General features: G+C 40.5%; 1 protein-coding gene across 1 annotated transcript in view; it reads left to right on the forward strand.

Annotated features, from left to right (window-relative positions):
* PIK3C2G (phosphatidylinositol-4-phosphate 3-kinase catalytic subunit type 2 gamma) overlaps positions 1–14,436 on the forward strand; it is a 209,460-nt gene that overhangs the window by 21,025 nt on the left and 173,999 nt on the right. The window contains exon 6 of the mRNA XM_086771817.1: positions 6,090–6,160. Coding sequence (XP_086627943.1) covers positions 6,090–6,160 — 71 coding nt within the window. The remainder of the gene's footprint in view (positions 1–6,089; positions 6,161–14,436) is intronic.

Here is a 14,436-nt window from a genome sequence, read left to right on the forward strand (position 1 = left end):
GTGTGTCCTTTCTCACCCCATCCCTGTATCATAATATCAAAAAGAACACATCCAGTGACCACTGGAATGAGTTTTGTCTTGGAAAAGTATCTGTGGTACCTTGTTGTCATTTAACTGCAAGCTGTTGAGATCAAGACAGGAATTACAGTGTTATTTCCATTGTCTGCATTAAACAGAGATGAAATGGTCATCATAGTCCTTTCTGGTTTTAGATCTGTGACAAGACATCCTGTGTTAGGAGATGGAAAACTTCATTTTTGCATATAGTGCTTCTAAAGAAGGGCTTGAGAAGAGTGCAGTGTTGGTGATTAGATATAATTATGGGTGCATGCAAGTGTGTGTAATGGTGGAAACATTATTTACCTTTTTTAGGTCATCATTTCTATCTTTTAAATGGAACGATATATTATTGACCCTTCTGCTGCGCAGTTGCAGGTTTCCAACATTTTCTGGCCTGAGAAATCAGTGACATTAATTGGAAGTATTATACAAATGCTTTTTGCCACTTACATGCATATAGCATGTGGTGAAGGTATCTTTTACATGCATATACTGCAAAGAGGGAGCCTCAAACAACTTCCTAACAATCTCCTTTTCAAACTTCCAGGCCAATGACTGATTCTCTACAGGTTACTCAATCTTCAAACAGAAAAGCTAAAAATATAGAGCAAATTACCTATTTGTTGTATATAGACCTACTGTTACTATAGATCTTCAAAATAATCTGCTTTGGAACCTAATAGTATGTTCAGAAGTCTCTTCTGAAGCTTTAAAGCTTGTTTGTGTGCTAAGGAAGCAAAACTATACCAATGCTCTCTGGAGACTGCCTTCGTGATTCTTGCTTACCTTCTATAACACTGTTGAAATTGGGATGCATAGTTAAAAATATCTGTGCATGCAAATTACTCTTATATTACTATTATGCTTAATAACCAATATAAGTGAATACTTATAAGTATGTGCAGCTATTATTTTTTTTTTTAACAAGACAGCTTATGAACTTTGGCCAATAACTAAATGTTCACAATTATTTTGTGAATTCAGCTGAAAAGCGTATTTTTTCTTAAGGTGAATACTTGCTTCCTTTCCTTTTCTGGGAAGATAATGTTCTGTTATCAAGTATTCAGAAATAGGAAGTTGTCTTGAACTGAGCAGTTACAGCCAAGAAACTTGGCCTAGGGCTTTACATGGAATCACAAATCTTTCAGCCAGTGGGTGACCTTTGATTTGATTTTGGTTTTTTTTAGACATGATGAGATTTATCAGCTTTAAGACTCTTGAACAAAAGTCTTTTGAGACCTGAATTTTCAACATGCTAGATTCCTACTAAACTTACAGATAAAGCTTATACAGAGAACCTAAGGTTATCTTTATAATATAGAAACATATTGAAGCTGAGTTTTATACTGTCTAGCCAGACAAAGAGCTTCTGTTGACAGGAGTGTGAATTCTACACCTTGCAGATTTTTCTCTGCAGATTGAAATCTTGAGAATGACAATGAATGTGGAGAAAATCCAATAGTTCTTTTGCCAAGCGGTGGCCCAGTGTACACAGGTTATGGTAAAACTGAGTAACGACTGCTAGATTTGTTTTGACTACACCTTTGTCCTACTCTGTATTTTCACCTACGTGATCTTTAAGAGCCAACTCTTAAGCACAAATTCCACAAGTTGTAGTGAACCCACAAGTCAGTGGTCCATCATGACAAGAAGGTGGGTTTTTTTTTTCCATTATTTAGATGTTTGTAATTTTTTAGAGGGATTGTGTGGTACCTCAAATAAAAGAGAGCCTTTTCTTGTTTTTAAGAATCCCTTGAAATTGTGCTACTGCGAAATCCTTCGTGTTCTACTAATATGCTCAAATTCTGCCTCAACTCTGTTGCAGTTTGACAGGTCTAAATGAGTTTTAATGAACTGCAATGCATTGTGGAGGCCAGGAGCAGAGATCGAGCATCTTTTGACATTTCATGTTTTGGAAATGGTTGCAATTAGCAGGTAGAATGATTACAAACAAATGAAAATAGTCTATCAGGGAGGTAACTAACAAGCTTGGAAGACAAATTAGCAGTGTTTGGGCCATTAGAAAACATTTATTGTCTCAAAGAATTTGTAGAACTATAGTTAGTAACATACAATCGGGTTTAACCAGGAATTTAAGATATCTTCCAGTGAATGAATGATCACCCCTTTATGGTAACTGACATGGCTCTGAAAGCTTCAGGCCATGAAATTACTTCAGGTTGCTAATAATAGCAAAGATGAGCAGCTCTTGAGCTGGCCTAGGTTGTAGACCCAGAGTCTTCCTCCAGCTTCAGGACATGCTTGTGACAGAGCATTCATGTCAGAAGGGAGAGGTTCTGCTTACAGGCAGGTGCACCAGGACCAGGGAAAACCTAAGGGAGAAGACACAGACTATAGTGCGTTGAAAGCTGCAGTGTTTCTTGTCACTCTGGACCCATTTCTGTAGATCTCTTTGGATCTACTGAAACCTGTTCCAGCCACGCTGAGTTCAGGGATCTGAGGTAGCCTATGCTGAGCTCACAGTCAATTTTGTTGTTGCTGTTCTCTGAAACTTGTGGCTTTGGTTGTAAAATGTATTTGAAAGTCACAGACTTAGAGGCAGCTTATCTCCCTTAGAATTCGTATAAAAAGATCTGAAAATAGTGTGCTTAAAAAAAAAAGGCACAAACTTTGAGACTTTTAAGATTTTTCAGATATGTCAGACAGTTATGCACATATACAACTGCTTTTTAGTTTTGTGAGTTAATCTGCACCTACTGTTGGGGAGAATTTGACCTGTGATCTATAGGATCCTTCCAAATTTTGAGTTTTGTAATATCTTATTTTACAGAAATCTCCATTAAGGTTGTAGTTCAACTAGTGCCACAGAAACATATTCATTATCTGGGCAGCCCTTCTATATAATAATCATCCATATGTATTCAGGTGGTAAATAATTCACATACACCCACCTTTTGCCCTAGTTCATCAGATCCCCTTAAGCTTCTGGGTTCCTATCAATCACACATATCTAATTTCTCTAAGCTTCAGGGCTTCCTCCTTCAGTCCATGTCACATTGTTTCCAAGTTTGTTCCTCCCTGTACTCTAGTCTTGTCAGTGTATGACATCAAAGAGGAAGTTTGTCATTTATCAATCTTGTTCTGCAGCTCAAGCCTTGTCCCTGTGATTGCTCAGTTCAGATGTGCTCTACTACTTGTAAGGTCTCCAGAGGTGGCAACGTGACAGCTAAGCACGCAGTGACATTGTGAAAATGCAGAGTGGATTTTGCAGAACATGTACGCTAATCATCTGTACGATAACATCACTTTAAAAATAATAACAAAAAAAAGGGATGTGATCTGCTGAGAGTCAAGATGGATGCGATTGACTATTGCTCGATCTAAAAGTAGCAAAATCAGATCATGATGTTATAGCGAGCAACTATGGAGTGCTTGGTGTTATTTTCTTCCTGGAATTCATGTTTCTGATTATGGTAACACTACAAAATATTCTCAAGGCTGGAGATGTTATACAAGTCCTTTAGCATGCATTGAAGCAGCATGATAGCTGTCAGAGGGCAGACGACGTGAGTTGTGAGCAAAAACCAGCAGTTATTAGGTCAGAGCCATATGTAGCACAATCAGTGCTGCACTCAGGAAGTCGACATCCGTAAGATATTTCTGTATGTCTTGTAAGGATTTTTGAGGAGCAACTCAGTGGGGTTCAGAAACACCTCAAACGCATCCCCTAACTCCCAAATACTTATCCTGTCCTCTCCTCTGTAATGACATTGAACACGCTCATGTCAGTGCACTGAGGGAAGGAACACAGGTGTTTGTATAAGATCAAACACCCAGACAAAATGGAGCTTAGTGCCTAGATCTGACACATATCAAGGCTCAATGCGTGAGAACGTTTTTCTTACCTTCACCCCTCTTCTATTTCATTCATCTAATTCATCTTTCACTTGTTGCCACTATGTGATAAAAGAGATAGTAGCGCTCCAGATGGGAATTATTTACGGAACATCTGTAATGTATCTAGCTCAGCAAGATCGTGCTCCTTAAATGGTGCTGTTGTCAAATCTCTATATAGCAATCTGAAACAGAGTTAGTGTGAATTAATTCACACACCAATTAACATATTTAAATTTAATCCAACCATAGCAGAGACATGAGTTGCTCAGGAATGTTAGCTTTAGACAACTATTTCAATTAACTAGAAAAAAATTGCTAGTGTGATCACCGTATTCTGAACAAGCTTTCAGTATTTTAGTTCACTAACATTCAAAATATTAGAAGGCTTTTTTAGCCAAGGAAGTAAAAGTTTTTCTTTAGAAAATACAAATTTCTTTCAAATTCTGTTTAAGGGGGGTGAGGAATGAATCAGATTTCATCACTGTTGGATTGTGCTATTTTCATTTTTTTTGGAAGTTTGTTTATTGTATGAAAGTTAAAACAGTGAAAGATGAACAGATATTTTTTTTTCTTACTTAAATGTTTTGCTTAAGGTTAAACCATTTCATCTTCCCTTCACAAGGAACTTAAAAGTTCCGTTAGTGTAGTCCAGCCTAAGTTGGAGTCACCTTTCAGATTCTTCTGTATCCTTGGCCAGGTATAATTTCTGTCCACTGTTTCACCTTTGAGAAAACAAATATTTTGGATCAGTACACATGTAAATAAATAGGTTGTAGCCTGGTTACCGAAGTTGTGTCCACCTAAGCTGTCATTCACGTTCCTAGAGCTACTAAGAAAAATAATGCCTGGCAGCTGTCCCAGCCACTATGGAAACAGAAACTCATCACCACTAGATGTGTATGTGCTGTGCTGCTCTCCTGCTTCTGTTTTCTTATTGATTTTTTTTCTCTCTCAACTCCCCACCCTTCCCAGGGTTATACCTGTTCATAAGTATAATTTCTTTTGTAATCCTTGACCAGTGAATTTGGATTCATACTTGTCACAAGCCCCTCAGTAACTTTTCCACATGAGTTATAGGGATATGGACTCAACCATGAGTCAGAAAAAGGGCAGAATTTTCAGGACATGGTGGTGCCTACAAGCTGACAGTACATATCTAGTATGGGCTGAGCTGCCTCCATGGGATGGAAGGAGTGAAGGCATCAAAGGCAACAAATCCATGGGGCTTGAGAAAGGACTATAGCTGAACGGGAACAGGTTTGGTCAGCAAAATATGTCAAATAAGGCAAAATCAGAGAATGTTTTAGGCTGTAAGGGAACTCACAGGATCATTTAGTCCAATTCCCCTACTCAAGCAGGGTCAGCTGGAGCAGGTTGTCCAGGACTTGTCTGGTCAAGTTCTGAATATCTCAGCAGATGTTCAAGCCTACTCCACAACCTTTCAGCGCAACCTCTTCCTATGTTTGACTACCTTAGAAATATTTATTTTTTCTTGTGTTAAGGTGGAATTCCATGTGTTTTAGTTTGTGCCCTTTGCCTCTTGTCCTGTCAGTTAGCACTACTGAAAAGAGTCTGACTCCCTTGTCTGCGTTATCTCACATCAGATATTTGTACACTGATAAGATTCCCCCTGAACCTTCCATTCTCCAGACTGAGCAGTCCAACTCAGCCTCTCCTCATACAAAAAAATGCCTTAGTGCCTTGATCATCTCTGTGGCTCTTCACTGAGAGAAGTGCCTTCAGAGGGGTTGCAAAGGATAGTACAGATATTCTCCATTCTGTTCTCTCAGAAAAGGAAGCAGCAGAGAGTTTGTGGGTGCAAACTGATTTCTGCTTCATGACTACTGTATGTTGCTGTTCCAAAAGGGTGCCTTCTGCTTGTCTGTAACAAGAAAGCAGAGGCAAGGTTTACTGAGGCCTGGCTATAATCTTAATATATATGTAGCTAGAAGGAACTACTGTGACAATCTGGTTTGCCCTCCTAAATAATACAACCCAGTGTAACATGAGAGAGATTCATCAAATAAAAATACAGACTGAAACATCGTGAACACTCTGACAGCGGAGTTCCTAAAAGAACATGTTAACTTTGGAAAATACCAAGCAAATCTCTCCAACATACATTCTTCCTATCAGAATGCTATATCTCACTATATGCTTCTTTTCCGCAGCATGAGGATGACCAAAGACGGTTCAGTGTGAATCAGGTATTAGAAGACATTTGTGCCTGGAGCCTGATTCGGTAAGAACACTGATATTTAACAGTACTTCTGTTTGTAGTTGTTCATATTTGTAGTGAGCCTCCTGGCCCTAAAAGACAATTCTGAGACCTACTGGGGACAGGAATGATACCAAAAATAAAGAAAACTGGTTCAATGTTTTAGACTCTTATTTTCAGACCTTATTGATTGCTTAGCAGAAATTAACTAACATCTTTCTAATTCTTCCCCATTCTCTCCTTTTCATGTCATTGAAGGTTTCATTATAGCTTTCATGTTTCCCTAAGATTCCCAGGGTTGAAGGAGTCATGATTTTCACATGTGCGTTGCTCTTAGATAATTTTTAGGAGTAAATACTGTAAAAATAATAGATTTGCTCTTCATTATGCCTATATTTTAACAGTTGGGTGATGTTTTGTTTTATTTTATTCTTTTAATGGATGCTAGCTCTGAGAAGTTTTTAACTTGGCACTCAAAGCGCATCTGACTAAAGCTAACCTATCATGGACAAGCACTAAATGAGATAGGTTCCTCATTCATCTTTCATTATGTTCCATTTCACGCACTTAGATAAAGCATCTCTTAACACTTTTTGTGATGTTTTTCATCAATGTGTTATAAAGTACTTTCCTAAGAACAGTAGATGCCACACCTGTCATTTAGCAGATGGAGGAAAACAGAGAGGTAGTGACTTGTTCAAGGTGAATATCTGGTGCTTACTGAGGACTCATCTGGTTTCCTAGAAGTGTGGCCCGAATTTCTGTTCTAGTCCTTGCTATAAAGAGATCAAACCAATCATACAGTCAATACACATGCTATTTATTGACTGTTTTATTTCTTGTGATGTAAAATGTGACCTTTTCCATTACAAAGAGAGCTTTCAGAGGGGATATATGATAAAAGATGTTGAGCTGCAAAATTTCCTCTGATACTGTAGGGCAATGAATAACTGATAATAGAAGCAATAAATACTGTCTTTCTTCAACTACAAGTTCAGTAAATATTGAAAAAGTAGAAGTTTGAACTGTATTTGATCACTATTTGCTGCTTTTTCCATGGATTGTTGATGAGCAGGAGAAAACATTTTCCAGCAGTGATGACCCAGAAAGATCTGTGCTCAGGCCCTGCACTCTCAATTGCATTTCTAACTTATCTGAGAAGAAAAGGGGTAATAGCTAAGGGACAAAAGTTTGCTGTCCATTATGTGTACAGAAGCTTCCTGTGATGATTTGCAGAAGGATTTTACAATGCTGAGTGGAGTGTGTGATAAAGTGGCAGATGAAATTTTGAGAAGATAAATATAGATGGGAGCAAGCAGTCTTAAATTCACATATGAAATCATAGGCTCTGAGTTGACTTTTACCACAAGGAGTGAGTTCTTGGGGATATAATAAATAGTTCTGAATGTCAGCCTGGTGCACAGCAGCTGCAAAAAAAAAAGATAAAGCAAATGCTGGGAATTATTATTAAAGAAATGAAAAACCAAAAAACAATATTATGCCACGGTATCAGTTTAGGGTGTTCATTTATCTTGAATATGGTCAGTAGTTCTTCTACTCCAATTTCAAATATGATCTAATAGAACTTGAAAAAGTGAAGAAAAGGGCAGCAAGGATGTTCAGAGGAATGAAATGCCTTCCATATGAGAAAAAAAATTAGATAACAATATTCTTCATCCTGAGGAAGAGATAATAGAAGATGGGTATTTTATAGATGACAAGTCTGTGAAATTGAGGAGCACAGAGAATCTCAGCAGAAAAAGATCATGTACTGTATCTTCCAATGCAAGATAAAGGGAGCATGAGGGAAAGTAGCAGATTCAAAACAAGCAAGAGTAGGTATTTGTATAAGACCTTAGTCACCCTCAGGACCTCCTGTGTTTCTCTTTGTGCCTATTAGCCACCTTTCACCTTTTTTTGCTCCAAGGGCACATTGGTGGTTCATGATCACCTTCCTGTCTATGAGGACTGCCAGGTTCTTGTCTACAAGGCTGCTTTCCAGACAGTCAGGCCACAGCATAGAATCAGAGAATTATAGAATGGTTAGGGTTGGAAGGGACCTTCAAAGGTCATCTAGTCCAACCCCTCTGCAAGGAGCAGGGACATCCCCAACTAGATCAGGTTGCTCAGAGGCTCATCCAACCTAGCCTTGAACGTTTCCAGGGATGGGGCTTCCACGACCTCTCTGGGCAACCTGTTCCAGTGTTCCACAAGCATGTACTGGTGCATGGGGTTATTCCTCTCCAGGTGCAGAACTTTACACTTCTTTTTGGTGAACTTCATGAGGTTCCTGTTAGACCTTTTCTCCAGCCTGTTGAGGTCCGTCTGGATGCCAGTATGACCCTTTGGTGTATCTGCCACTCTTCCCAGTTCTGTGTCATCAGCAAACTTGCTGAGGGTACGCTCTGCCTAATTACCCAGACCATTAAGGAAGATGTTAAACAATATTGGACCCAAGACTGACTCCTGGGGTATGCCACTGGTTACCAGCCTCCAGCTAGACTTTGTGCCTGTCGTAGTTCAGCCCCGATCGGGACCAGACTATGCAGTCTCTCTCTTGCTCCCCCCACCCTGCGAGAGAATAGGAGGAGATGATATAAGAAAAACGGCTCGAGGTTTGAGATAAGGATGGGGAGAAATCCTTAAAGTTACCATCACGTGCAAAACAGACTCGACTTGGGGAAAACTATTAATTTATTTCTAAAATTAGCAGGAGAATGAGACAGGGAACAAGATAACCTCCCCCCACCCCTCCCTCTTCCCGGGCTTAACATTATCTCTACTACCTTCCCCTCCCGAGCGGCACAGGGGGGAAAGGGAATGGGGGTCACGGTCAGTTCATCACACGTTGTTTTACGCCGCTGTATCATCGTCGGGGGAAGAACTCCTTGCATTCCTCCTCTGGTCCATCGTGGGGTCCCTCCCACGGGCCACAGTCCTTCATGAAACTGCTCCGGTGTGGGTCATCTCTTCCACGGGGTGCAGTCCCTCTAGAACAGCTGTCCCAGCGGGCCCTCCACAGGCCAGAGCCTCCTTCAGGCCTCCACCTGCTCCGGCGTGGGGTCCTCCATGGGCTGCAGGTGGATCTCTGCTCCTCCGTGGACCTCCATGGGCTGCAGGGGGACAACCTGCTCCACCATGGTCTTCACCACGAGTTGCAGAGGAGTCTTGGCCAGGAGCCGCGTTACTCCTCCCCCTCCTTCTTCACTGACCTTGGCGTCTGCAGCCGTTCCTCACAACAGGCTGGCAGACGCCTCTCAGGATCCTTTTTACATCTTATTCACTTCTCATCTCCTCTCCACTTCTTGCAGCCAGGCCGGGCCGAGTTGGGCCCAGTCGGCTGCCTGGCAGGAGACCAGAGGGTGAGGCCTGCAAGGCCCATGAGGCTCGCACCTCCCCCTCTCTGCCCCCCACTCAGTTGCTTCACATCTTCTCCTTTTTTTTTTTTTTTTCCCCTACTTAAATACGTTATCGCAGAGGCGTTATCACGGGACATTCTGCTACCAATTGGCTCGGCCTTGGCCAGCAGCTGGTCCGCCCTAGGCCCGACCGAGTCCACTAAACAAAGGGGAGCAACTTCTAGCAGTTTCCTACAGAAGCTACCACCTTAGGCCCCCACTCACTAACAAAACCAGAACAGTGCCACTGATCACTATCCTCTGGGCCAGCCATTCAGCCAATGTTCAGACTTCATTGTCTGCTCATTCAGCCCATAGTTTATTAGCCTCTTTATGAAGTTGTTATTGGTGATAGTATCAAAACCCTGTGATTTCATTGTGGAAGGTTATCAGGTTGGTCAAGCACAACATGCCCTTGGTTAATCCATTCTGATGACTTTCTGACACCTTCCTGTAGTTCATGTGCCTGGAAATGAGTCTCAGGATTAATTGCTCCATCACCCTCCTAGGGTTCAAGGTGAGACTGATCAGCCTCTAGTTCTCTGGGTCCTCCTTCTTTCCCTTCTTGAAGATGAGAGTGACACTTGCTTTCCTCTAATCTTCAGGCACCTCTTCCAATCATCATGTTTGTTCAGAAGTTACCGAGTGGCCTCACAATAACATGAGCCAGCTCTCTCAGCATTTGTGGGTGCATCCCATCAGGGCCCATGGACTTATGTGTGTCCAGTTTAAGTATTCTCTGACCTGATCCTCGTCTGCTTCCTAGTTCATTCCAGGGACTGCTCCCTGGAGGCCATGTCCATGAAACACTACCACTCCTTGCACATATGCAGTCTTTCATTGTGCTTACAGCTTGCTCCAGGATGTGCATTACATACCTTCCGTGTTGTGGTATGGAAGTACTACCATGGCAGACTGCCTCATGTTACTTTGGGCATTTTGAACTGAAATTCCCACTTTTTAATAAATAAAAAACCTGCATGTATTAGTAGCACTGTAGAGTCATAGGGGGCCTGGAGTAGGCTCCTACTTGGTGCTGTGCAGGGTGCCCAAATGGTTCTATCTAACTGTGGCTACTCCAAGTATTGTGAACACAAACCTTCATGCACTCCTTAATTTAGGGATTGAAAAATCACTCCCTGGAGCAAACTTCTTTAGCAGTGCTCACGTATTCTTTTTCCCCATTAGAGACAACTAGTTTGAGCTGAAAGCACTGGCACAATAGATTTGAAGTACCACCAAAATTATAAGGTGAGCCATACAGTTAAGAAAAGTCCTTATTCTTCTAAGCAGCACCAATCTAGTATTTTTTTTTTTTGGCGAGTAGGCCAGCCAATAATATCATATATAGTCATAACAGTTTGTCTTGCTTTCAGCCAAGATGGAGCTAATTTTCTTTGCAGTAGCTGCTCTGTTTTGGATTTAGTATGGGATTTGGTTTGTGAAGAATGTTGATAATACACTGACGTTATTAGTTGTTGCTAAGAAATCAAGGACTTTTTTCACCTTCTCAGGTTTTGCTAACATGCAGGTGCAAGAAGCTGGGAGGAATATAGCCAGCACAGTGGACCCAAAACTAGCCAAAAGAAGTATTCCATACCATAGACATCATGCTCAGTATATAAGGGGGGTTGGCCAGCAGGCAACTCTCTCACCTTTGGGATCGTTCTGAGATAATTTTTGATTCCATTCAGTGATTGCTGTTTGGGATGGGCTGCATCAGTTGTGGGGCAGTGAGAAATTTGGCATAATTCATTTTCTATTCTATTATATTTTTATTAATAATAATATTATTATTATCTTTTCCTTTACTGTCCTAGAAAACTGTCTTTATCTCAACTCAGGAGTTTTCCTTTCTTTCTGATGCTCTCTGTCATCCCACCTGGGAGGGGGGAAGGTGAGCAAGTGGCTGTGTGGTATTTAGTTGCTGGCTGGTGTTAAACCATGACACAGCTGTTTCTAACATAACATGCAACAACATCTTTGTGCTTATTCTGCACTGGGATATATGTTTGCAGCATGTTATAATTTCTCAATTCTAAATCTAGCTAGGGTTGTAATACAGATGGAGTAGATGGATGCAGTGGAATGGAAGTGCAGTAGAATGGGCTCAACACAGGCTGTGCAAATCTACCTGTCACCTAGGAAGACCAGCAGATTACTTTCCCATATTGCTGTGTCCTCACAGCTGTGAGTATTTAGACTAGCTAAATAAAATAATGTTTAAGGTTGTCTGCATGTAGTTACATTTCTGACTGTAGCACAGAAACATCTGTGTTTTAGAGAACGTATTGATTAAAATGCTCAATCTACTTAGATCCCCTTCACGTACTGATTTTCCTAGCTTGAAAACCAAACACAGTGTAAATCAATGAGTACAACAGAAGAACTGCAATCCATTGGCTCATAATCTCTAACACTGAGGTGCCTGTAACTATAACACAATGGCTAGTCTGATCCATGCAGTTAGGCACCATGATGTTAAACAGCATTTTGGAAAGGAAACCTAGCATTGCTCCACAGTAGGTGCTGCTGCCAGGATACTGAAAAGTGAATGCTGTAAGTATATGCTATATACTTGTCATCTTCCTCCCATGTAGACCAGCTGGGATCTAAGACTGACTCTTTCAAGTTGTTTGTACTTTTCTTTTTTATTTTCTTTTCAAAACTATTGTACCATATTGCCTTGCTAAAAGCTCCAAAGATTTCCTCAGTGTCAAAGAAACACTGAATGTTCATGGGTTGGTTAGCATTGCCATGTTTATACACAGCTATCAGAGATGTACAAGTATGAAGTGTGTCTGTATGATAACATGTGGGTATTATTAGTTATCTGGCAGTCAAAGATTCAGGACAGCATTAGTAGAGGTATTTTGATCGTTGCTACAAGTTGCTGGATTTGTTTCCTGTTAATTATATAAAATTATGGCTACTTTATACAGAAAATTCTCTAGAGTAGAATAAACTGATCAAAAATGTGTTCATTTTTTGAATTAGCATTGTAACTTATTAAATTATTCTGAAACCTGCATTTAGGCCAAGCGTGCTAATAAACATACTTACCTGTATGCATCAAGGCAACAAGGCAAGCTCCTATGACCAGAACTACTTTTGAGCTGGCTAATGCTGTGAAAAAGATGTTATGCCTGCAGACTTGGTCAAAGCAGAGCGACAACTTGTATTAGCTATGATTTAACGGGATTACAGGAGTAATTGCCAGACAGCTCCTCAACACACAAACTGCCTGGCTAGATAAGGCTAGTGCAGATTGGAAATAAAAAGTTGTGAAGGCAAAACCATCTGTAGGAGGAGGTGAATAGTAGGCATCTAGGGGGAAAAGCTCTCGGGTACTAGCACAGGGAAGGCCACCTGACATTTCTCTATTCTGTATGGTGATTTCAGTGCAATGACTCCTTCCTTCTCTTGCTGTATGATATATATAATGAAAGTCTAACCACGTACCATGAAACCTGTGCTATGGACCATAGTTGCAACTCTAATCTCTGGTTGCTCAGTTAGCCCAACTAAGATACCTGAGTACACACACAATTTCTCTGTAAACAGTAGTCTGTTTGCTCTGAAGCAATCAAAATACTTTTGTGACTTTCAGCTACCAGACTCCAATGGAGAGGAAATTCCTTTTCTGAAGAGAGAACCCTTGATGGAAAGTTCCCTTGATGGGAAATAAAAGAGGAGGAAAAAAAAAAAAGTCAAGGGTAAAGTGATAGAGTAAAACAAATAAATGCTGAAGAAAGAATATAAATGGAAATTTCCCCTTTTGCATGAAAGCACATGCAAACCCAGCTACCACTGAGGACCATTAGGGCAATAATGTGTCCATTTTAGCAATCAGTAGGCTAGGCAGGGTGCGGAAGTGGGAATTAAGGTTTCCATACGTTTTTCTTAAGATTTGACTCTACGGAGGAGACTGTCAAAGGAAAAATAAGGTTTATTCCTGTCTGTAATTGTTGCAGTAAAAACACGGACTCCGTGGAAGGTGTTCCGGAGACCTTTATTGTTAGTCAGCATTAGTCTTTTATAGTCTATCTAAGTTACACGCGAAGTGCACACACTTAATCATCTAATTTGATTGGTAGCCATATACTATTCACGCGCCTTAAGCTTCATTTGGATTGGTTATAGATTTGTAGTTGTCTTTACTATTTTTGCCTTTGGTATTTACTTATCTTGTTCTAATTGCTGTTTTTTGTTATTGAGCAAGTGGTGTTCAAGGACATAGCTCAAATTCTTCAGTATCAGACAGCTGTGCTGCACTCTGTTCCCACAAGTAACAACCTTAGCCATGGTCTCATAGGCACCCTTTTTATTTTGTTCCAGCTGACAAATAAATGACAGCTAGAATTTCACTGTGCTTGAAACACAGAAAATCACACAAATGCTTCTTAAAAGCAAAACTCTGATTCTGTTTTTCTGTTGAGAATAGCACTTGGAGCCTGTGGTTCTAAAATGGTGAGATTTACTGCTGAAGCGTCATTCCTGGAGTTCAGCGTAGAGAGGTGTATGCTCCTGTTCATAATCCTAATTAATTTAGTGAAGCTTTGCTAAGGCACAGCAATCTGCCTGTACAAACTTCATGGTAATTTCTGTAACATGCCAAAGACATGGGACTACGGAGTGGTGTATGTCTATCTATAGAAGTAAACCAAATTCACAGCTTAAGTAATACTATGGAAAATGCAGTTGCTGAAACAGTTTGAGCATGTAAACTTGTGAACAGTAAGCAAATAAAGCTTAATAAATTATGTGGCAATGGTGGCCCTTTTTATAATATCCGGATTTATACTTGTGACTTAGTATGGATTTTTGAAACAGAGGTTTTTCAGGTTTTTTGCAGATGTTTTGTCTGTTTCTCTGTGGCTTTAGTATGTGAAGTGATTGCAA

This window comes from Chlamydotis macqueenii, chromosome 1 (genome assembly GCF_036417535.1).
Source record: "Chlamydotis macqueenii isolate bChlMac1 chromosome 1, bChlMac1.mat, whole genome shotgun sequence".
NCBI classification, from domain to species: Eukaryota; Metazoa; Chordata; class Aves; order Otidiformes; family Otididae; genus Chlamydotis; species Chlamydotis macqueenii.